This window comes from Dasypus novemcinctus, chromosome 11, assembly GCF_030445035.2.
Source record: "Dasypus novemcinctus isolate mDasNov1 chromosome 11, mDasNov1.1.hap2, whole genome shotgun sequence".
NCBI lineage: Eukaryota > Metazoa > Chordata > Mammalia > Cingulata > Dasypodidae > Dasypus > Dasypus novemcinctus.
In genome coordinates, this window is record NC_080683.1 from 11077522 (window position 1) to 11103405 (window position 25884).

The following is a 25884-nucleotide window of genomic DNA, read 5'->3' on the forward strand; positions in this document are numbered from 1 at the left end:
TATTCATTATGGCATCGTGACTTTCCCTTAAATGCAGCTAGATAATATTCTTCATTCAGAGTTATTTTCTTCATCCTCTGTTGAAATTCTCAGCAAATATGATCAGGTTTGTTGCACCTAAGATATGTATATTTTAAAGCTTTCATCCATATAGAATTATCTTGTACTTGTTATAATACTTATATAGTGCCTTTTGAGTAGTAAATACTGGATAAACATCTGATGCAGAAATATTCACATACTGAGAAAGAGAATGTGTGTGTGTATTTGTAAACTGCCCAATTATCACATTTTCAAAGGTCTTGATAAGCTAATGGAGGCAAGTGAATCTGTTGCTAAACTCTCTCAGGATCTTGCAGTAAAGGAGAAGGAATTGGCAGTGGCTTCTGTAAAAGCAGATGAAGTGAGTTTGGATTTAATTTTATCACTAGTCATGCTGAATGTTTTTCCAGATTAAAAACACATTATTTTAAAATGTTATTAAAAAAATAAAAAGGCAATAAAACCACAGACTGCTTCTGGTAAGAGAATGTTCACAAAAACTGTTGACTGTTTTATCTTCTACATGGTCTAAGATTCTTCTTTCTCCTGTCTCTCTTATTCTCTCTCATCTGCTTATGAAATTTTTGCTTGATTATAAGTTATATTTAGTTTTCTCTTGATGGTTCTACCATGCTCAAGATTTTAGGATAGTCTAAGTCTCATCTAAAGTTTTTGTAGAGGAGGGGAAAGAATAAGAGGAAGAGTTGGTGGATTTAATAAAACTCCCAAAAACTTCCTCCCTAGGTAGTATGGATACATTTGTGGGCTCTGTCAATCTCAGACTGCTTTCAGCTGCCACTCACTGAGAGCCTGTTAAGAATGATATTTGGACAGTTTGGGAGTAAATGAGATAATTTACGGGAGGCACTTAACATAGTCCTGGCATATGGTTTCTGATCATATTCTATTACACTTACTGGTGATATTTCTAATTTTCCAGAAATTACCTAGAGTGAAAATGCCATTTTTCACAAAGTTTGAAATATTTATTTATATACTCTAAGTCTGAGAAAAGCTTAGAAAATGGAAGATTGTAGAGAACTGTTCTAAGGAATTACTTCAAAAAACTTGAAAATATATATGACTTAGAGGGAGAATAAATTTGCTCTTATTCATGTTTTATCCTATATTACATTAATACTCTCTCCCTACTCAAATCTATAAATTTTGCTTGAAAGGTTCTATTTGTGCTCATGTGATGTGTTTCCTCAATTAAAAGGTGTTAGCAGAAGTTACAGTAAGTGCTCAGGCTTCAGCCAAAGTTAAAAATGAAGTGCAGGAAGTAAAAGACAAAGCCCAAAAAATTGTGGATGAAATTGATAGTGAAAAAGTAAAAGCAGAGACCAAACTGGAAGCGGCTAGACCTGCACTGGAAGAAGCAGAAGCAGCTCTGAATGTGAGCTATGTATTGTTTTGTCTTCTAACAAAAACAACAAAAAGTCCTAATAGACACCACACTTCAGTACATGAAATTAACTATGGGATTTTTAGATTTAAAAAATTGAGTTGAATTCTTAATGTGATTTATAATCGTGGAGTCTGGAAACAAATGGTTCCATTGATTTAATTTTTAAAGTTTTTATTCTCTAAAGTCTTATCTTCCCATAACTTACATTTTCATTCCATAAGTCATCCTTCCACGAGAGCTGTGAAATAATGCTGGTGATTAATGGGCTAAACTATAACACAGGGATGGCAGATATGTATAGAATCTTCTCACTCTCTCTAGCATCCCCTCTGGATTATGTCATGCCCCCTTCTTAAAATCCTCTTGTAGTTCCCCTAGTGGTGAGGATAAGGCCCCAGCCAGGAATCCACAGCGATCAGGCTAGAGGGCATAACTTTGGAGGTAGGCAAACCTCCTGCATTTGCTTCTCACAACCACTACTTCTTAGATACGTGATCTGGAGTAAATTTACTTAACTTTCTTGGGGCTCCATGGGGATTATAATTCCCTATTGATCCTTGAAGGGTCCATGTAAGCATTAAAAGTAATGAATACAATTTTCTGGGCACAGAGAAAGGACTCAATAAATGGTGGTGGTGTGACTGACATCCTGACTTGTCTACTTGAACTTCATCTCTTGCCATTTGGCCCCTATACACAATGTGGTCTATCCCTACAGAAACACTTATAGGCCTCTGGGAGAATCATAGTCTCTTACCTTTAAATGTGCCTCTCCCTCTGCCAATAATGTCTCTTCTAACCTTATAGACTAATGAGAGTGAATTTTAGCCCTCACCTCCTCCAGAAAGTTTTCTTTTCTTTTTCTGAGCCTTCCTTTGTTTTCTGTGATAGCTGGTACAGAGCTGGCTATATGGTCATTGGCTGTGTCTTTTCTGCCTTCCTCAGGAGACTGTGAGAGCAGGGTTGTTTTTGTTTGGTTTTTGTTTTATATGGGAGAATGCCTGTAGCTGTTAAATGAATGAGTGCATTTATGGTAATTGTGTAATAAAATTATCACCATGGCCAGGACACATACATCACCTCTACTCCCTTTGGCAGTCCTAAAATAACTCATAAGAGAGATTACTTAATTACGTGAGTCTTAGGAGATTTTCTTGATCATATGGTGTTGCAGTCCTTCTTGCCTTGAATGTCAAGAAATGTCTTAGTGCAAACCCAGCTAATGGATAGGAACTTCCAAAAATATTTTTATGAGTCATAAATGACAGTAAGTTCTCTTGTCTCCTTCACATTCCTTCCCTTTCCATAGACAGGTCAGCCCTCAACATGAAAACTAAAGGTGAAGTATCTGGTATTCAGTGCCTTGTCTCCTCTTTTAATATCTACCCACAACCTAAACTCTATGCTTTGAAGAAGCAAGTTATCCCATATCAATGGGGTTTGTTCCTAACAGAAGAGAGGAATGGGGTTGTGGACAATGAATCATAGTATTATTCTAAAACAATTAATTGGGGGCAACAGAAAAAACAAAAGCATATAGAAATCTCCAAATAACCTTCAAAGAGCTTTTATGCAAAAATCTTGCATCTCAAACCCTTGAGGAGATAATGTTAGGGGTTGGGGAGAGAATAAGAGGTCACAGTTTTCTACCTTAATTATTTAAAAGTATTAGATCTCCATTTGACTATTAATATTACTTGACCAAAAAATATATTTATTCTAAACCCCAATGTAGACTATCAAACCAAATGATATTGCCACAGTCAGAAAACTTGCAAAACCCCCACATCTTATTATGAGAATCATGGACTGCGTTCTCTTACTATTTCAAAAGAAAATCGACCCTGTTACTATGGATCCAGAAAAGCCTTGCTGCAAGCCATCCTGGGGAGAGTCATTAAAAGTAAGTAAAGTCTGTCTTTGTGAGTGCTTTGAGGCACATCTGGTGTTTCCAGCCCAGCACACTCAACACAGACCACAGAAAAGCTGGCAGACAATAATTGATGACTCTGTATTGAAGAGTTTATCTTAAACTGCATCTCCCAAAATGTAAGCTGGACTAGATTTTTAAGCTGAATGTCTGCTTTTTTATGAAATCTGCCCAGAAACGGAGGTCTGTGTGGCTGGTGATATTTAATTGAACTCACTGTACAGGGACGCAACATAAGTTTCTTTTTCACTCTTTCACCAAGGACACTGGACAATAACTTGCAACTTAGAGATTTAGGATTCTATTGTCGTAGTCTTGATTTATATGTTTAGAGCAATTCAATTGTTACTTCTTTGAAAAAAAATTCAATATAGAAACACATATTAACTCTAAGGGAGAAAATATTTATTTTCTACTAAAATTTACAAGTTGTGATGCTATTTTTCAGTTGATGAGTGCAACAGGATTCCTGTGGAGCCTCCAGCAGTTCCCCAAGGACACTATAAATGAAGAGACTGTTGAGTTATTACAGCCGTATTTTAATATGGATGATTACACTTTTGAAAGTGCCAAAAAAGTCTGTGGCAATGTGGCTGGTCTGCTGTCTTGGACACTTGCTATGGCAACATTTTATGGTATTAATAAGGAAGTGTTGCCCCTGAAGGTATGTGTCCCTTCCTTTCTCATGCAGTAAATCAACAATTAATAAAAAAATCAGTCATCAGTATTACTGCTATTAAAAGGAAAAGCATAATTTAGACTAAAAATGTAAATGCCCCTGTTACCAAAATTTTCTTTTTTCTCGATGTTTCTCAGTTTCTAACTCATACATGTTTTTATCCCTTACATGTTTCTTGCCATCCCAGACAAATAAATTGAAATCAACTTGTTAATTTAAACAGGAAATAATAATTAAGGTATATCATTGAAAAAACTTGCCATTTTTTTAAAGTTTGGAGATTACGTTCTGAGATTAGGTTTGGAGACAGAGTTTGGTTATTATATTCTAAGCAAAATTTATAAAAATAAACCTATACTTAGAAATGCTTTAAATTTCAAATATTTTCAGAAGAGAACCTTCCATGTATCTAAAAAACAAAGGTTGCAACAAAAGGAGAGAAATCATGATGTCACAGATTTCTCACAACCCTAAATGTTAGAAGATAATGGAAAAATGTATGCAGGTTTTTGAGGAGGCGATTCCTGTGGTCTAAGAAGTCTATAACTGGCCCAAACTGTTTTTCATGTCTGAGGGACCAGAAAGACATTCTCACGGACGAAAGCATTCATAAAATATACCACCAAGACATATACTACCCTCTCTCCCAATTAAAACTAAATGAGTTGAACGTTACTCTGTGGGGTGGAAAATTGTGAGTAGGCAGGCAGGGTTTACTGTTTTTCATAATAAGCCTTATAGAAATCATTGCCTCTTTAAACGCTGTATGTAACTTTGAGAAAAATAAGAAATAAATTAAAAATAAAGTTTTAACAAAGGGAAAGGACGGGGAAATAGAGCCGATAGATTCAAATGATAAGACATCACCAAGGGAGAAATGTTGCTATAAATGTAGAATTCAAGAAAAAGTATTTATGAGAGCTGTTATCATTTTATCATAAAATAAAAAAGTGAGAAATTAATTGTAATACTTTAAGAATTAAATGAAATAGTATCAGATTACATTAAGCAAAACCCTTTAGTAATTTAGGTGGGAATTAACAGAAACAAAATTGAGATTGTGGTACTCACTATCAATCTATGACAGATCCAGTAGGCACTGGACGAACTTTCTGGGTCAGCGACTTGTGCCCAGAAAGGAAGGACCCTCTGCTTGGATTAATGCTGTGTTGTTGCCCTCTTGGATCCATTTAGAAAAAGCAGAATTGATGAGTAAATCTAGTCACTGATGCTTTGCAAAAACAAAATAGAGGAGATATGCTCCTGGAAAATCTGATGAAGAGGAAAATATTTTAAAAAATGATAATAGAGATAAATCTGTGTACTCACAGATGTGTAGATATAAATAGTTAAAAATCAAATTTTACACAGTTATATGTAATATATTAGAAAATGTAAATAAAATAAAAATTTTCTGGGGAAAAAGGTTAAATTGAAATAAATCAAATATTGGGAAAGGAAATGAGAACATTATCAAAGAACTTTTCCTCCACAAGGCTCTGGGCTTAGCTTGCTTTACTGATTAATTACTTTAAACTTACAAAAACCTTATAATTACCATGCTGAAGGGCATAGAAAAAGATGATAAAGTACCATTTCAATAATTTCATTTCAAAAAATTTTTACCTAGGAAACAATCCTAAATGTTTATATATGCAAAGTATTTATCACAGCATTACTTATCATAATTAAAAATAATTAAAAATGGAGGTGGGGTGGGTAGGAAAGAAATGTCTAAAAGTAGGGAAAAGGTTAAGTCATTTTGCTACATCCAAATCATTGAGTATCATGCAGCCATAAAAGTAGCACTCCTGAAAAAAAAAAAATTAAGGGTGTGGGGAAATGATTTTAATCATCAAGTGAAGAAAATCTAAGTGCCAGTTATCAACCTCTTAATATAATACTCATGGGGTGAGGTTTTCTCTAGTTAAGATCACGGGTAATTTTTGTTCTCCATCCTACACATTGCTGTATTTTCCATGTTTTCTATAGTGGACAGGTAGTACATTAATAACTAAAAGAAAAAAATTTTTAATGAAATATCTCAAAGACCCATTCTTTCCCCAGCTGAAAATGCTGAAACTGATTATCTCCAAAATACCATCTAGTGCAAAAATTATAACATTTATGTTAATATTTACCAATTTAAATCACATGACTGTATCACAGAGCTAATACAATTCTACCCTAACCACTTCTTTTCCTTTTTAAGGCTAACCTGGCAAAGCAGGAAGGCCGTTTATCAGTTGCTAATGTTGAATTAGGGAAGGCACAGGCACTGCTGGATGAGAAACAAGCCGAGTTGGATAAAGTACAAGCAAAATTTGATGCAGCAATGAATGAGAAAATGGTGAGATTAAATATACAGAATTACCAAAGTGATAAAATGAAATTTTACCCAAGTATGTGTTCTGTTGAGAATTTATGCCAATGTTCCTTGATGAAAAAACATCTACCTGAATGTCCTTGTTCATTGACTCTAACTACATATTTTGAATCTTTGGCACTCCAAATTCCTTGTTGTATTTTGAATATTTATGTGTCTAGAAAAGTCAACTGTGATGTAATTTGCAGAGTACTGATTTTGGAGTTAGAATACTGGTTTTGAGATTCACTCAAAACCACTTCTTAATTGTGCAATATAGGGAGAATGACTTAACTTCATCTGTAAAGTGGGTATCCTAATACTCCCTCATGGGGTGAGTTGTAAACTGTGGAGGGCTGATCAGTGTTCAACAGCTGACCCTTGGTGGGAGGAGGAGAGCCCTAATTAGCAGTGTTTGCTGATTTCCATGGTGTAAATATACCCACCGCTCCAAACTTCAAGCTACTAATGTGATGTAACTGAATGCAGAGTTGAAAATGATGTGCTCTGCAGCACACCATTATATAGTATGTCCACTATGCAGATACAATGGGCTGAACCTGGAGAGCACAGATAATAGTGAAATGTGGTAAATAATTAGGAAGTGATGAGTTTTGAGGATGTATTACCTTTTAAAAATATATTGCAAGCAGATGTGTCTCAAGTGATAAGGCCTCCGTCTACCATATGGGAGTACCCAGGTTTGATCCTTGGGGCCTCCTGGTGAAAATGAAGAGAAAGAGTGCCTGTGTGGTGAGCCAGTGCTTGTGTGGCAAGCAAGTGCCCATGCAGAGAGCTGAGTGCCCATGTGGTGAGCTGAGTGTTCATATGGGTGCCTGTGCAGGGAGCCAAGTGCCCACGTGGTGAGCCAAGTGCCCACACGAGTGCCCACACGGTGAGCCAAGTGCCCATGTGAGTGCCTGCACAGCAAGCCAAGTGCCCACGTGAGTACCCACATGGTGAGCCAGTGCCTGCGTGAGGGCCTGTGTGGCAAGCCAAGTGCCCACGCAATGAGCCAGTGCCTGCGCAAGCGAGTCATGCAGCAAGATGATGAAACAACAAAAGAGAGACGTAAGGGAGAATCCAGGTGAAGTACAGCAGAGACCAGGAACTGGGAACCTCTCTCCATATCAGAGGTCCCCAGGTTTGAATCCCGATGAATCCTAGAGGAGAAAAATGAGAAGAAAAGACAAAAAGATAGAAATAGATACAAGATCACACAGTGAATGGACAGAGACAGCAAAAGCAGCCGGTGGGGGAGGGGGAGGGGAAGAAAAAATATATTTTGTGTTTAACAATAACTTGATATAATTAAAAATAATGCTGAATTGAACAACCAGCTCACAGGTTTTCTGAAAACTTAACAATTGGCTCTCTTGAGCTGGTACAAGCTTGACTACAGTGTACCTAGTGGTTATGAGGAATTTGGGGTGGAGGGTGGGGGAGGACAATGCTTTGTAAACTACAAAGAACTCAGGATTATTATTAAACCCAAGACTCAAAATGGTATGTGTATTTGTCAGCCAAAGGGGTGCTGATGCAAAGTACCAGAAATCTGCTGGCTTTCATAAAGGGTATATATTTAGGGTAAAAGCTTACAGTTACAAGGGCCCAAAGAGTCCATCTCGAGGTACCATAAGAGGTAATTTCTCACCAAATGTCTGCTGCCATGTGTTGAAGCAAGATGGCAGGAAGGTGATGTCTGGGACGGTTCAGCCCTCCTCTTTCCTCTTATAGCTCCGTGGGCCCAGCTTCTTCCTATCTCAGCTCCTTCTCTCGGGCTCCTTCTCTCAGGGCTTCTCAGCTGCTCTAGTCTCTTCACAAGGTCAGCTGTAAACTCTCAGGTGAATATCTCATCTCTCCCTGGGTTCCAGCATTAAAACCAAGTTCTCTCCTCTGCCGTGGCTTTTTCTTTTAGGGGGCTGGGATTCAACCAACCCTGCATGCCCTAATGACATGATTTAATAAAGTAGAAGTGAAATCTCTGAATTTAATACAGTCAAAGGGGTATCACGCCCAGAGGAACAGACCAGTTTACAAACATAATCTCTTTTTCGAATTCATAAATAATATCAAACTGCCATAGTATATTTTATTGATTTTATTCTGTTTTGAAAATATTTTAAAATGCTATTTTAATTTATGATTTTTAGATTATCTCTTACAAAATTGCTATCTAGAAATTTCATAAGTTAAAATAACTAATCATACTGTATATCAATGAATTATCAGAATTTAAATGTAAAGTTTCATGTACACCGTATTTTTATTTTGGAAATTAAGAATTTCCTTTTTTAATGTGTTAATATAATGGACACTTGATTAAGCACTTTGAAAAGTTCTTTGAGACATTCTCCTTCTATGAATGTAGGATTTGCTTAATGATGCTGATATGTGCCGGAAAAAGATGCAAGCAGCTTCCACTCTCATTGATGGACTGAGTGGAGAGAAAGTCCGATGGACTCAGCAAAGTAAAGAGTTCAAAGCTCAGATTAATAGGTATGAATTTTATTCTTCCTTTTAATTGCATTTCATCTTTCTTAATCACCCAAAACTCCATCTCTTTGTGACATTCGAGATCATAATAGCCATTTCCATGAGAAAGTGCTTTTCTCCTTTATTTCCACACATAAATCTCTGAATCCCATCATCTAAGAAAGTGCTTAGAGCTTAAATCACACATTCTCAGTAAAACAGAGAGTGAGTAAAATTTTCTGAAACATTCTTAATCCCAGTTTTGGTTCAGGAATATGGGTTTTTAATATAAGAATATTTCTGATATTGTTTTGCTTTGCCAGCACACCATAAATGCCTGCTCTAGTTCTCTTTTCTTCACTTCAGTGATTTGAAAATGTGGATCAATGGTTTGTTCCAAAGGCAAGGGTATCTTGTATTAGCGTCAATTGGTGCCCTCAGAAAAATTACAGAGAGAAGAAAGAAAGGAATAGCAGGAAGGAAAAAAAGAAGTGAGGTGGGGGTGGGGGGGGGGTGATGAAAAACAGTTTAACACACAACTAATCTGAACAGGATCAAGGATAGGGAGAGGATACCCTCCACTAGAAGTCAAGGCTTTGGATCTGTGAGCTTCATTTCAGTAGGTAGCCTTCTCCCTTGCTCCCTGGCCATTAGATCTGTCCATGTCTGGCCACCAAGTGTTAAGCAGGGAGCAAAGAAGGGTTTCACCTAGTAACGAAACAAAATTGCACTGTGGCCTTTCAAAGTACATAATAGAATAGCTTAAAATGTGTTAGACAATTCACTTTGGGAAGGGGGCTTGTGTATTTTTTCTTAACAGACTCGTAGGTGATATTCTGCTGTGTACTGGATTCCTTTCCTACCTTGGTCCTTTCAATCAAATATTTAGGAATCTTTTGCTTAAAGATCAATGGGAAGCAGAGTTGAGATCACGGAAAATTCCTTTTACTGAAAACTTGAATCTTATTTCAATGTTGGTGGATCCTCCAACAGTAAGTTTTATAGTATTCCTAATGATATTGCTTGAATTTGTCTCATTTTATTTCTTACTTACTAAGAAATCAAAGTACAACTATTTTTTCTTTTTTCATTTAATGGAAAAGATTATTTTGAAGATGCTTAAGTGTTACAAAAAATAATTTTCTTTGTGACCTACAAGTTCCTTTACATTTTAAGAAATCTTGCTCTCGAAGTAAAACCAGTTTTATTGCTATGAATTAAAAGAACATTTGTGAGTTACAGGCTTGCAGATACTTGCTCTTATTACCTCCTTTATTTACACCACTCCTGTTAAGTCACACACTCTCTCAAACAATTTAAACAAAGGTAGGCATTATCTAGGTCAGAAATACTGGTTTTAGCCTACTTTTGATCATTATCCATCATTTTTAGTGTCCAATTCCATAATATAATAGCATAATGGTATGTTCTGGTGTCACTGAATAATATTTAGTTTGAATATGCAAACCTTCCTTGCTGGGAATTTGATGCCACTGTCATTTTTCAGTATAGCTTACAGAGCTCATCATATGGTCTTAAATGCTTTTGAGGCAATTTATATTCATGAGCTCCTTGTTTGATTCGTAAATATGCTCCCCAGTTGTTGCTCTTTCCTTAGGGATGCCATGTTATCTGTATATAAAATTTTTAAAGTTAATCTTTTCCAATTTGAACAATGCTGAACTTGTCCTTGCAGGGACTAAATTATAAATTAGTAATGCACTTGGCCTTGGTGAAGCAAAATGGGCCAATGTATTCTTTATTAATTATGGCCTTTTGGAGGTCCTAGGATAATTTAACGAAGTTTGGGTCATTGGGTTGTGGGTGATTTTTTATAAGAGGGAGGTTTGCAGTCCATTCTTAGTTTGGAGAAGGAAATATTCACAAATATTTCATTGATGAGCTCCCACCAATGTAATATCTCATCTAATCTAATTTATCTGCCTTCTGCTCTGTAATTACCTATATCCCATGTAAGCAGAACCAAAGGGCAGGAAGGGGAAGTTTCAGGGGCTTGTCCCTTAGGTCTTATCTTCTTCTCTGACATCTTATTATATTCATTATACCCACTAACTTCAGTCAATCTGGGCCCCTCCTCCCATATACTACCATATTTTAAGCCCCTATATTCTTTAAATGCTCAGCAATCTTGCTTCAAAATCCCCAAATCAGGTTTGATATAGAATCAACTTACAACATTTCTTCATAAGGATGAAAATACAATGTAAAAGGCTAAACTTAGTCTTGGGTCATTAAAAAAAGGATTCACTAAATTGTAAATTTGTTTTTTTAAAGTTAATGTTATTTGTTTTTTTTTAAAATTTTTTTATTTAGTTCATTTTTAAAAAAAATATTGCATTAAAAAACATGAGGTCCCATTCAACCCCACCACCCCCACCTCCCACTCCCCCCACAGCAATACTCTCTCCTGTCATCATGACACATCCATTGCAACTGGTAAGTACATCTCTGGGCATCGCTGCACCCCATAGTCAATGGTCCACATCATAGCCCACACTCTCCCACGTTCCATCCAGTGGGCCCTGGGGGGATCTACAATGTCCCGTAGTTGTCCATGAAGCACCACCCAGGACAACTCCACGTCCCGAAAACGCCTCCCCCATCTCATCTCTTCCTCCCTTTCCCCGCACCTAGCAGCCACCATGGCCACCCTTTAAAGTTAATGTTATTTGGTTCAGATATATAAATCTGTATTTTTTTCTAGGTACCAGGTGCATAGTTTCAAAGGGAAAAGATGTCCATTTAAATGTTATTTTAAATTACACTACTTTTAATTCTAATGAAAGTGTTTTTGCTCTCCTTTGAACGGCCATACCCATTTTCTGTTATTCAGATTGGTGAGTGGGGGCTGCAGGGATTACCAGGAGATGACCTCTCAATACAGAATGGCATTATTGTGACGAAAGCCACTAGATACCCACTCCTGATAGATCCACAAACGCAAGGCAAAACTTGGATTAAATCAAAGGAAAAAGAAAATGATTTGCAGGTATGTTCTATATGGTGCACGAGAAGGTAATCTTGAAATTGTGAAATTTCCCCAAAATTTAAATTGAATCTGCCAGTCACAAAATAATCACCTCTATGATAAATATTTGCTAATTTATACCCTTAAGTTTCATAACAGCTAACTGGAACTAAGGCTCGCATTATTTTCTTTGCTAGCTCTCTCGTTATCACTCTCCTTCCCTGTTTCCCTCGCTCTATTGTTTTTGCTAATGCTGGATGTGACTTTTCCTCTGGGGCTTAGGCTTGAGTTTACAGGAAAACAGCAAAATTAGAACTTTGTGTTCCTTCCATTCAAGGCCATTTTCACTAATTTAACTCACGTGTTTGGTACTGCATAGCATACTGGAGTTCAGTTTTGTATTTGGGGTCTAATGAGGTATTCATTTTAGAGTGGGGGTAGACAGGGGCAGGACTGCAGCATTCATGTTCCCTTGAGGATCTTGTTCCCATTGATATTTCAGTTGAACTACCCATGTTGTCTATTCGTTGTTCTATACACTGTTCCCAGAGTTTGAAGTCTCCTGCCTCCATATTTCTGCTTAAACTAGTTCTGCTAACACAGAATATCTTTCTCCACTCTATTGGCTACTCTCAGATAAAAATCTTAAATATTCGTCAAAGTCCACATCCAGTGCTACTTTCATCGAGATTTTTCTTTGTCTCCAGCTTAATATAGCCTGCCCTGAATCTACACAACATATTGTTTGTACTTCTGTTGTGAACTTATAGTCTGTCTTGAATTATCATTCTTTGCACATTTGTCCAATACTGTTTCATAAACCTCTTGGTTGTTGGACTTAAGTTTTACCCATCTCGTATTTTATGCACAGCTCTTATATAGTATAAAATTCCTATATTTATTGAATTTAAATGAATCAATCCATTGTGTAATTTTTATAAGAAAAAACAGAAAAATCATGTGAGTCATTTTGATAAAGGCAGAAAAAGCACTTAGTAAAATTCCATACCATGCCTGATAAAACGTCCAGTAAAATAACAATACAGGAAATTTTCCTTAAATGGATAAAGAAAATTTACAAAAAGGCTATAGCAGATATCATATTTAATGGAGAAATATTGAAAGATTTACTCTTAGATCAGGAATGAGATGAGAGTGCCTACACTATTATTTTGAAGGTCCTAGCCAGTATAATAAGGAAAAAGAAAGAAATAAAAGGCATAAAGATTGGGGAGAAACAAATGAAACTGTCATTATTTGCAGAGTCATGATTATGTAATATAAAATACAAAAGAATCTAGATATGCGTCATTAGACTTATTAAGTGAATTTATTATGCTGCTAGTCTTCTGTTTTAAAATACAATTATGAACTACCTTGTGTAAAGTTCCCCTGACTTATTCTTAGCCCATAGAACATTTTTATTCACCTGCCTTTGTTCACCAGTGCTCCTGTGGATCATCAGACATTTAGCTGAGCTACCAAGATATTTGATAGTTCCAGACAAGGCATGGGACTTCTCAGGCGAGTGGATACTGCCCAGCATGTAGGAGCATACCTAAGATACCCCACCTCATTAGTACTCCAAAACTTAATGCAAAATTCCATGTTTACTTAGAAAACCCAGTGAAATCCTAGAAAGGATCAGGGAGAGTGTAAATGGAGGGGAAGAGTTAAGGAAATGGAGTCCCTTCCCACAAAACTTAAGGAGCTGCATTCACAGAGAGTGCACAAATGGAGTATTTGGAAACACCTCCGTTCCTGAGTTTAGCTTCTTAGATCCAGCTCGGCCATAACTTGTCCCTTCCTTCATTCCTTGAGTCCCCTGGCTTTTGAGTCTCTGCTCATCTTATTCTTACAACCCTGCCTGGACATCCTTCGATCAAAGCGAGCTCCTGTCTCTCTTGGCCATGACCACTACTATTTTTCCTGATCCTAGCTTTGTTTTTCCATTTTGGCATTAAACTCATGGAGAGCCTTGCTGATGCATCCCAATTCTTGTGGGGTCTTCTTGTGGAAGTAATAGATATACACCAAAGTCACTTCTTTATTTTAAAAACCATCAACTGCTAGGATGAAAGTCAATTGAACTCCATTCTCCTTGCTCAGAAAATATTGCTTTCCTAGCATGCAGACAAGAATGTGGACAAACACACACAAATGAAAAACGAAACTGCCATTCACCTCAGTAGCTTTGCCAAGCCTAACTTTGATGCCATCTCCAAGGCCTCTGACTTCTAGAAAGAGAATGTGTAAGCAAGTCTCCATATCAGGAATTCACTGACCACCTTGTAAAGACTGAACCCAAAGTATCCACGAAGACGACCAGGCTCTGGAATTGGCAACCATATAGTGGGGTTATTTAAAAACGAAACAAAAACAAGGAAATTAAACCTGAAATTACGACTCAAAGATATTTTTCTAGCTTATGGATGGATAAAGATAATCTTAAATAAACTGACAATATGAAATCATTATTTCTTCACTTTAGAAGGAAATCACAGAAATAGGGAGTCTATCAGAAATAGAGCAGGACACAATTAAATTTTGTCTTTTTGGGACCTTGTCTCATCATGGTTAATAAGATAAGTAAAGCTCTTTGTTGAGATTCACTTTTTCTTATCAACTCATAGCGAGGCCTTTCATAGCACATCATTAGTATAAATAAAGCTACCTAGGGAAAAAAATGCTTTTACATGTGGAATTTTTTATTTTAGTTATTTCCTTTTTAATTGACAGGATAAAAGTAGACTTATTTAAATTTTCAATTCCACATTTTGTTCCTAACAAGTGAGATATTTTTTTTAATTCTACCCTCCTACTCACCTGCTGTGCCAGTGGTTTCTTCTTTTCTCTTAAGGCCAGCACCCACAATAGTGGAAAGGCATAGTTGCTTTCAGGGGCTAGAGTATAAGGAGACAGAATAGATTTCTGAGGACTGAACCTTTGGAGGGCCTCACTGTTAGAGGGAGGAAGGATCATAGAAGTAAGAGGTCAAAGCCAATTTGTTCATGTAAAGCTCAACCAGCCCACTATGTCTACTAATAACAAACTAATAACAAATATTGATCTAAAAATGGGGAACCCCACCAGGCATTCAGAATTCTAATTTCTAAAAGTGTGGGAATATATAATGTTTCAGATTGACTTTATAGAATAAAGCATTATAATGTTCCTCAAATGGTACCACCGTTAGAGACAGAACACCTGAATGAACATTGGCTTGACTCAATGTATCATTTCTGACATTCTTGTGTTTATTTTATTTATCACTTATCTACTCATAGAGGTCCTGAGAAGATAAACAAATATCACAAATATGTAAGTTATTTTGCTGTCTCTGAGCTATATAAATTTAAAAGGATTAATCCTTGATTACTTCTCTTAAATCTGTTAGGAGCAGAGCCTGAAATTCCATCTAAGGAAGGCCCCTTGACTCTCACAGAGGCCCCATTAGCACATCCGGTGCTGCAACAGAGTCATTATTCACCAAGATTTGACAGTTACTTTTTGTTTTTTACTTTTATTTTTATAAGTAAGACTTCCTGTAGTGCCCAACAAATGCCTTGATTTCCACTTAGGAATGGGTACATTCTTTGCAACATTTATATACTAACGAGCTCTTTATTTTTAGGTGACATCACTGAACCATAAATATTTCCGCACTCACTTGGAGGACAGCCTTTCCTTGGGCCGACCACTTCTCATTGAGGACATTCGGGAGGAGCTGGATCCAGTCCTGGATAATGTATTAGAAAAGAATTTCATTAAATCAGGCACTGCTTTCAAGGTGAACTTTGTGAAAAAGAAAAGAACAATAGTGACATCTACTTATCTTTTTGAGCATAGCAGCGAAGTCAGTTTCCTTCGGAGGTAGTATTTGGTACATTGGGGAAAAAAAATATTTCCAGACTGCAGTGTTTCCTTTTATTCTTTTATGGTATATAAAAAAATACAAGAGAGAACAATATTTTGGTAAGAGGAACCATTTAGATGAAACTGAATAACATATTAAGGAAACACACTATCTGGACATAATAATACATTAGTGTTATATACAAAATATGCATATATATACATATATATTAGCAACTAATATATAAGAAATTTGGTTTTGCAAACAAGATAAATATATAAACAAGAAAACCTGGACTTTCTTGCTAGAGAAAAAAGCATTTTTAATAAAGTCTGTAGACATTGATTTGTTCATTTCTCCGTTTATTAACTCTCAGCCCAAACTCACTGACTTTGCTGGAAGCCATAGGACCCTGTTCCTGATGGTTGGTGATAACATGAATTGTTTTCAGTATGAGTGCTTCTTTTTTTAATTGTTGTCATTCTCTACCTTCTGGCTTCTTTGATTTGATTTCTTAATGAATGGCAGCATTTCTGAATGAGTTTTTTGCTTAGGAAAACTTAATTTCTTGACACTCAGTGTGTAAGTAAAGAATGCAAATTTTTTCATAAAAAGATTTACTTAAAATTTTTTCTTCATATTATGAATACACTTATGTGTCATATTCAACATGTCTAAGGAAGTTGTACAAACTCCATTCCTGAAGGTCTTTTAAAAGACTCCAGGTTCTTATCTGCAATGTAAATCTTACAGTCTTAAATATGTGCCATTCAACCACATACAGGGTTAAGATTAATTAAAAATTAATTAAGTTATTTTTCAATATACTGTAAATATTAGCATTTAAGACAAATACTATATTGCTGAAAAGTTAAATGTGCACTTTTTCTCCGAAAATGGCATTACTCATTCTGTTGTCAAATATGCTTCATATATGACTCTGAAACACAGAAAATCTTAATATAATTCCTGTAAACATGGCAAGTTTTTATAGTAGGAAATGATTTCCTCAAGTGAGAAAAATTAGCAGCTCCTGAACTACAATTGATGAGTGATAAATACAAATAAACGTATTTACTAAAATTTTTAAGTCAGAGCTTAGACATATCTGGATTTTCCTTTATTCATCATTTGTTTTGGACAAATTTTCATTTAATTTGCTTGGTATTATGGCTAAAAATATCTTCAGACAGTACCACAAATCGAAATTATTCTAAATGAACAGGCTTTTAAGATGAGTGATTTATATTTTAAAACTTTCCTTCACAATTCCTTCTGGTTACACAGCCCTTACCATTGGTAATTCTTTCCTAAATTGAACCCAAGTTCCTGGTGCTGTTAAGCTGTTTTTAATTTTATGTTTGAAATGATTTAGGTGAAAGTCGGTGATAAGGAATGTGATATCATGGATTCGTTTAAACTTTATATTACTACAAAGTTACCAAACCCTGCTTTTACACCTGAGATCAATGCCAAAACATCTGTCATTGATTTTACCGTTACAGTGAAAGGACTTGAGAATCAGTTACTAAGGAGAGTAATTCTAACAGAGAAACAGGTATTCACTCCTTGTTAATTAAGTACAATGAAGGATTCTATTAAAACAAAGAACAATTTAAGAGTGAAAGATTTTAAGAAGCTGATGCAAGATTAAACATTTTAAAAATAAGTTCAGTAAAAATACATTTTATGCATAAATCTCTTTGCTTAAAATATTTTATATATTTGCATAAAATATTAGAAAGTTTGTATATTTTATATAAGTTGTAATTAAATTTTGTATTATGGGTTCAAGGAAAAGGCCAAGTTAGAAATAACAAGGGCAGAGAGGCATAAAATGGGAGGGTAAGAGAAATGACCAAAAGAGGAATTGACAGAAGAGGAGGAAAAGGGAAGAATGTAAATAGATGGCCACAAACACGGAGGAAAAGACCATCAAAAAGGGATAGTGGAATGCTACAGACACCAAAGAAATAGACAACCTTGGAGAAAGGATACGTAAAACCCTAACTAGATAATAGAGGGGGCCACCGGTCTGGTGGAGGTAGAAGGAGCACAGCCCCAGCTCGACTGACATTAGCTGTTTGATCTCATTTTCCAACAAACAACCTGGAGTTTATAGAATCCCAAAAGAGAGTCAGTCGTGCTTCCACAGCCAGGCAGGGAGGGCGCGACACCCTCCCGCCTCCACTGCCCACCCTGTCCACTGCTTCTGTCTCTCAGGGCCACATGGTGTCACTGGTAAAATTAGTTCTTGGTGGTCCAAGTGGTGCTGTCAGTCTATTCTGAAATAATTCCTCACTGTTCAGATCCCCTGTGCATGCTGCACTAACCTGCGTTAACAAAAGAAGACCGCTCCTCTCTCTAAGGTAGGCTACCCTCCATATTTCCAGAACGCCCATACCACTGAGGCCTTAGTTTCTCCTTCAAGAGACGTACTAAGATGCTCATACCAACCTTTCTTTCCTATTGTGATTCCAAGAAGACTCTTCTGGCACCTCTCTTGTTTGAGAAAACAAAATGCATATCTAATATGCAGAAGGGCATTCTGCTACGTTATGTCTTATTCTCTTAACCATCCTGCTATGACCTCCCCATTGTTGGTTTTTTTTTTTTTTTGAGGTTCCTGGAACTGTACTGTGATTTTGTATGTGGGAGGCAGATGCTCAAGCACTGAGCTACATTTGCTCCCCTGACATCCCCATTTTACAGATGAACAGATGGAGGCCCAGAGAGAATAAGGGCCTTACCTTATTACATATGGATTTTCTACCATGTCAAGTCTCCTTGGAGAAACTTTATAGGTCATGCTGAAAAACTTGCTGTTCCCAATGCCATGATGCCTGTTTTTTCTTATCATGTTGTTACGAAAGCTAATGTAATTTCCTTTTGCCCTTGGATTACTGTACTAATAATTTCAATGAAAATGATTCATTAGCTATTCCCCGGGAAAAACAACCATGACCTTCATCAACACCCATCAGATAGTACAAACTTGCTAGTATAACAGCAATTACACTAGCCTTGGAATTGGAGGACAAGGGTATTAGGCTTGTCTCTGTCAGTAACTAACTGGGTATATTATTTGGGGACTATTTGGAGTTAATATTTCTGGTTTCTTAGTTTTCCTCAATGTAAAAGGAGTTGAACTAAATTCAGCACACTTCATTTTAATGCATGTTTATGGGGTTGAGACTCTTCTTTGCAAAGCCTCAGGTTAGCGCTGTCAAAAATATGCAAATGAATAGGACAATTGCCTGTCCTCTAGATGCCCAGAATCCAGTTGGAGGGAAATAATATATAGGAGATTGTGATACAAGTCATAATAGATATTCAGAGAATTGCTGTGCTGTGGTCTTTTTGTTTTCTCTTTTCCCCAGGTTGTGGTGTGATTTATTTTATTGTTATTTTTTTAAGTTAGAAATTAATAACAGGCAGAAAAAGGAAATTCATAAATATATGTAGATTAAACAATACATTTTTTTTTTCATCATCGTGGTACATTCATTGCATTTGGTGAATACATTTTGGAGCACTGCTGGTACCACATGGATAGTGGTTTCCATTGTAGTTTACACTCTCTCCCAGTCTACCCAGTAGGCCATGGCAGGACATACAATGTCCATCATCTGTCCCTGCCACAGTACCACCCAGGATGACTCCAAGTCCTGAAAATACCTCCACATCATATCTCTTTTTCCCTCTCCCTACCCTCAGCAGCTCCTGTGGCCACTTTCTCCACATCAATGCTACAATTTCTTCCATTACTAATCACAATAGTTCCATAGTAGAATATCAGTAAGTCCATTCTAATCCATACTCTATTCCTCCAGCCTGTGGACCCTGGGATGGTTATGTCCATTCCTCCTCTATATCAAGAGGGGACTTAGATTCCACATGGATGATGAATGCAGTTCTCCTGCTTGCAGTTGTAGGCACTCTTGGCTCCCTGGTATAGTGGTTGACCTTCACCTCCCTGTTAGCTGGCCAGGGTAAGTCCAATAAACCAGACGGTAGGAGTTGCAATTCTGCTGAGGCTCAGGGCTGGCTGTCACATGGACAGTCCAGAGATTCAAGTCTCCTGAGTATACACCAACCCCAGCACCAACCACAGGTCCAGTAAAAGTAACAGAAGAGGCATGTGTAGAAAGGTCATATCTGAGTCCAACTCCATCACACTCAGGAACACAAACTCCAAAGTAGGGCCAACTGACATGGCACTGAACTACAGAGCCATCTGCCATGACTGTAGAACCTGTGGGTCTCTGTAGCCCTCAGGAGAACTAGTACCTGGGCTTCTATCTACTTTGGCTGTCTCTGGGATCCTGCTGAGGTGTGCATAAGCATTACCCTTCTGATAATCTCCTGACTCTTTTTTGGAGATTCATAGCCATATAAACTCATTTGTCCTTTCCAATTCCCCCTTTTATCCAAAGTCATAAAGCAGTTTTTAACACCTGATATTACATGTAGGCTGAGATATTCTGCTGGTCTGAGCTGACCCTTTTATTTAAGGTCTTTTTCTAGTTACATCATCAGCTGATGCTTGGTAGTAATCCCTCAGTGCCAGGTAGGCTCATCCTTGGGAGTTCTGTCCCATGCTGGGTGGGAGGAGGTAATGCATTTATGTGCTGAGTTTGGCTTAGTGGCCACATTTGAGCAACAGGGAGGCTCTCAGTAGGTAACTCTTAAGCACCCTGCAGCTCTAGGCCTAGTTCATATTTCAGGTGCACAGGCTCATAATCATAGCCATCAGTATCAAGGGCTCATTGTTGGACTATCTGTCTTTATCGGTCTTTGTCATTACACTTGGGGGATTGTTGCTGTTCCATTGGGGAATGTGATAGAGCTCCCCTGGCTAGAAACTCAGCACTCCCTCACTTGTTGTTTTTAACTGAAACCACTATGAAAATATCCAAACATTTTTATGTATGCTGTATACATGCCCTGGAGTACTCTCGCCCAACCATGTGCCCCCTATCAATAACACCCCACACCTGTGTTCCTCCCCTGCCATAGTTGAACCTCTCTGTGGTCCAAAATTTCTCTAAAAATGAAGCCTAACATATTGCCAGGTTCCATTAATAGCAAAATGGAATATAGTGATGGATTTAAAGGTTAGATATAGAATACATATATATTTAGAAAAATTAAATGAAGTAAAAATAAATTGGGGTATCAAAAAATTGAAAAAATGAAAAAGCTTTGTTTTTGATGTTTTGCCTTTCAACACTGCTATAGGTGTTGCCCTGTATGTACAGTGGCAAGGCAATTTCTTCCATTTATTCCTCAGTATCTACATCCTTTCCTTTTTTTTTTCTTCCTACTTATTAAGTTTGTCTTCACAAAAGTTTTGTTTGTTTTTTTTTAAAGATTTTATTTATTTATTTAATTTGCTCCCCCCCTCTGGTTGTCTGTTCTCTGTATCTATTTGCTGCATCTTGTTTCTTTGTCCACTTCTGTTGTTGTCAGCGGCACGGGAAGTGTGGGCGGTGCCATTCCTGGGCAGGCTGCACTTTCTTTCACGCTGGGCGGCTCTCCTAATGGGGTGCACTCCTTGCGCGTGGGGCTCCCCTATGCGGGGGACAACCCTGCGTGGCGCAGCACTCCTTGCGTGCATCAGCACTGCGCATGGGCCAGCTCCACACGGGTCAAGGAGGCCCGGGGTTTGAACCGTGGACCTCCCATGTGGTAGACGGACGCCCTAACCACTGGGCCAAGTCTGTTTCCCCACAAAAGTTTTAGATCACAGTAATTCACATATATAATATACGGTACTCCCACATATCCAACATCAAACTCTTTGTCCCTTCCCCAGCAATGATCTTTTTACATGTTCATATTATATTTGCTGCAGCTGATGTACAGATGTTGAAACAATAGCTTTCAAACATGGTTCCATTTGGGTTTACATTATGGTTTATATTTTAGACTATACGGTTTTCTAAATTTTTAATTATCTTATGTTTTATGTGCTGTGGTTTTGATTGACTAATTGGTTTAGGAAGACTTTCTGTAAGTGATGGGATTTCTGTAGCAGATTTTCAAGAAATTTCCTCAAATATTCTGAAAACACACTTTTAAAATAATTTAAGTGCAATTGTGATTCTGTATTGGAAAAGAAAAATAGCTATAAAGGATGTTATTGAGACTATTTCAATTTAGACTACAGTAAGCAAGAATATTATTTCAATATCAGATTTCCTGAATTTGAAAACTATTTTGGTTAAGAGAATGTCCTAAATACTTGGCTAAAGTATTTAGGGGCAAAAGATCAAAACATCTGCAAATGATTCAGAAATAGTAATAATAATAATTTATAATAATAATATGTTTAAATAGAAAATGATAAAGCAAAATGTTAATTGGTGACTCTTGATGAAAAGTATATGATTGTTCATTTTACTAGTTTTGGAACCTTTCTGAAAGTTTGAAATTTTTTCAAACATACCTTCCAGTCACCCAATTTAGCCCCTCCAGTATAAGGAGGAGGCAAATACAATGGAAAATGTATTCGTATTTGCACCTGGCTGTGCAAAACAAGATACCTCGTGATCCTATCTGCAGGTCCCAAGTCAAGAACTCACATTTGGCCTGAGCACCCCCTTGCTTTCTTGGTATTAATGCCCTTTGTTTCTGTCACTTCTGACTACAAATAGAGTTAGCCTTTCGGGGAACCAGTGTAGCTCAGTTGTTGAGCAATGGCTTCCCCCATATGAGGCCCTGGGTTCAATCCCCAGCCCCAGTACCTCCAAAAAAAAAAAGTTAGCCTTTCTCATGGAGCAGTGTGGGAACAGGGCTAAGAGCATGGGACAGTATTATTTAACTAAGAGCTTGGAAAAGAGCAGGGGGGATTTGGGCAAAATGACTTTAACAGGTTCATTTCATGCATGCCAGAACAAGTGCTGTGGAAATTTTAATGCTAGTGTGAAGAATTTTTTAAAAATTATCCAGAGAAACAGAAATACAGCTAGATCGATTTGGCTAATGATAGTAATTTCTTCTGTCATTTGAAAGGCACTTTTGTTTAAACATTTTTTATTTGATAACAAACCCTGGTAAGGTAGATTTGCAGATAATAACTAGTAATTACAGGTCTCATGTTATTTTTTTTCCTAACAACAGGAGTTAGAGTCTGAGAGAGTTAAACTTTTGGAGGATGTTACTTTTAATAAACGGAAGATGAAAGAACTTGAAGATAACCTCCTCTATAAATTAAGTGCTACAAAAGGTATTGTGTTGTTAAGAAGTAATCAAAGTAACAGATTCTGAATGATTCCTTGTAAATTCTTTTAAATGCCTTCATCATTACAGATGTTAGGAAATAAGTCAAGTTATCAATGCAAAAACAAGTGAGGCAATTTCCATCTCTAGGCATTCTGCAGAGAATCTGATTTTTGAATTAGAAAATAGAGACTGAGCGTTTGAGAATAACACATTTTTCTTGATATAATTGCTCTCTCCTGAGAAAAATAAGGGCTCACAGTAGAACTGGGTAACTCATAATAGGCTAATTTGCTTGCCCAAAGGAAACTAATGTGCTCAATCTAACTTTTTTTTTTATTTTTAGATTGACTCTTTCATTTGGAATTGAAACACAATTACCACAATGTGTTGTGATTATGTGTATTCTTTGTCAGAGGCACTTGGGTGCCAAAGGCCCAGCTCAGTTTCTGCTTAACTTGATCTCCCAATAAGAACTCAGGGATAAGGGAGCAGATGTGGCTCAAGTGGCTGAGTACCTGCCTCCCACATGGGAGGTCCCGGATTTGTCCTGAGAAAATGAAACAAGACAACAAGCCAAACTCAGGGAAGCTAATGTGGTTCAGTGGTTGAGTGCTGACTTCCTGCATGTGAGGTCTCAGGTTCAATCCCCGGTCCCTGGTACTTCAGAAAAAAGAAAGAAAGAAAGAAATCAGGGGCGGCCAAAACATCACACCATACCCCAATTTTGGGATGTACTCTCTCTTTAATATATAAAAAGGAAATTTTACCCAACAAACATTTTGATGCCTTTTTTGTTTTGTAATAGGCAAATTACAGCAACCTAAGTCCCACCGTTTATTAGCTGTATAATAACAAATATTTCCCAATATCACTTTAATCTTTGGATTGAAAAATAAATCTTACCTCTCCTCCCAATAGTCTGTTATGCGTCACTCTCACAAGTCTCCAGCACCACCTTTAGTTAGTACCAGTTTCTACTGGGAAGTCTCCCGTTCCTCTGCCTTCCAGGCATTTGGAACGTGTCTGGGCATTCTAAATAGCAAGGATAGGTCTCCTCTATCCTGTTGAGAATGTGTCAGGTCAAGATCTTCCTCCTGTAAGGGTGACTGCAGTTTGGACTTCCCTCGTGGCCATGGCATGACCTTCAGATAACTCTGCACTTCCTTTTAGCATCACCTGCCATCCAGAAACCCAGGGGAGGCCAGAGCACTGTTATTGAAGATAAGGCCACCTGTAACTCAGCATGTTCAGTGTTCTTCCACATCTCAAAAATGAATTTATTGTGATAAACATGTTTTATTTTGATTTAAAACAACAATAATGGATAAAACTAAAAATAATAGTAGGGTTTATCTTCCCTAGTTAAACCCTACTAGCTGTCCAGTAGCTGGTAGGATGCTTTCACTGTACCTCAGTTTACTCTTGTTAGAGACGTAAAGGCACCAGGGCTCTCAGTGGCAAGGACTGTTCTACTAGAGCAATAGGAACAGAGAATGTATCATTCAGCATGTTGCTTTTGGATCAGCTTGTGCCATGAGACAGCTGGATGGACAACCTGGCGACACTTAGAAGAGAAGCAGCAAGACGCCAATGGAGGTGAAAGCTATGGCACACAAGGAGCAGTTCAAACCATCACAGGGAGTCCATGGAGACATAATTATTGTCTTCAGACATCTGATGGCCCATCAATGTGGGCTGCTTAAGAATCCTCTTTTGACTCACCCAGGACAACTCATGAGGAGATGATGATGGACAACAACCATCCTAGGGAACAAAGAGTGTCTGCAACTGCAAGCAAGATGGTCCCATCTCTGCCCCATGGGATCTAAGCCCCCTCTCAATTAGAGACAGAGTGGGCATCACCATCCCAGAATCCTCAGGATTGGGGAATGAATGATGGACTAGAGTAGACTTACTGTTATTCTACTATAGACTTATTGTGATTCTAGCAATGGAAGAACTTTTATCATTAATGTGGAGGCAGTGACCACTGATGGTGCTGAGGGGAGGGAGAGGGAAAAATAGGTGTAATTTGGGGCATTTTTGGGACTTGGGAATTATCCTAAATGATATTACAATGAAAGATACAGACCATTATATATCTTGTAATAACTTACAAAAATGTGCGGCAGAGGGTGTAAACTACAAGGTAAACTATAATTCACGCTTAGTGACAATGCTCCAAAATGTGTTAATCAATTGTAACAAATGTACCACACTAATGAAGGATGTTTTTAATGTGGGAAAATGTGGGAGGGGTAGGGAGTGGGGAATCCTGTATATTTTTAATGTAATGTTTATGTAATCTAAGTATCTTTTTAAAAAATTAAAAAGTATATTAAAAAAAAGAATCCTCTTTTGCAGGCAATATTTAGGCAAAGTGGAGGATAATCCCTTGACAGGAATATTTAGAAGGATTCAGGCATTGGGTGGTAGTTGGATGGACACCTTTAGGTGCCTCAGGAGCCTTTGAAGTTCTATTCTCCTACCTTGTGGGCTCTGAAGAAATAGAGTTGAAAATTAACAGGATGATTTCAATAGTGATGTATCTCCTGGTGGGGTTTTTCCATCTTGTATTCTCCACTCTTCCTGTTTGACTTTATAGGTTCCTTGGTAGATGATGAATCTCTCATTGGTGTCCTCCGAACCACCAAACAGACAGCAGCTGAAGTAAGTGAAAAGCTCCATGTGGCTGGGGAAACAGAGATCAAGATTAACATGGCCCAGGAGGAGTTCCGACCTGCGGCGACCCGCGGAAGCATCCTCTACTTCCTCATCACAGAGATGAGCATGGTCAACATCATGTACCAGACCTCGCTGGCCCAGTTCTTAAAGTTATTTGACCAGTCCATGGCCAGGTGGGACTTTGCTGTCTTCATCCCAAAGCATTAATTAAAAATTTTGTTTGTATTT

At 37.5% G+C, this 25884-nt stretch overlaps 1 protein-coding gene across 1 annotated transcript in view; it reads left to right on the top strand.

Annotated features, from left to right (window-relative positions):
- Positions 1 to 25884, top strand: part of DNAH8 (dynein axonemal heavy chain 8) — a 467072-nt gene that overhangs the window by 346820 nt on the left and 94368 nt on the right. The window contains exons 71-82 of the mRNA XM_071218442.1: positions 300 to 403; positions 1262 to 1438; positions 3186 to 3353; positions 3829 to 4044; positions 6272 to 6409; positions 8796 to 8923; positions 9720 to 9891; positions 11754 to 11909; positions 15523 to 15678; positions 17120 to 17302; positions 22870 to 22975; positions 25577 to 25829. Of these exons, the coding sequence (XP_071074543.1) occupies positions 300 to 403; positions 1262 to 1438; positions 3186 to 3353; positions 3829 to 4044; positions 6272 to 6409; positions 8796 to 8923; positions 9720 to 9891; positions 11754 to 11909; positions 15523 to 15678; positions 17120 to 17302; positions 22870 to 22975; positions 25577 to 25829 (1957 nt within the window). The remainder of the gene's footprint in view (positions 1 to 299; positions 404 to 1261; positions 1439 to 3185; positions 3354 to 3828; positions 4045 to 6271; positions 6410 to 8795; positions 8924 to 9719; positions 9892 to 11753; positions 11910 to 15522; positions 15679 to 17119; positions 17303 to 22869; positions 22976 to 25576; positions 25830 to 25884) is intronic.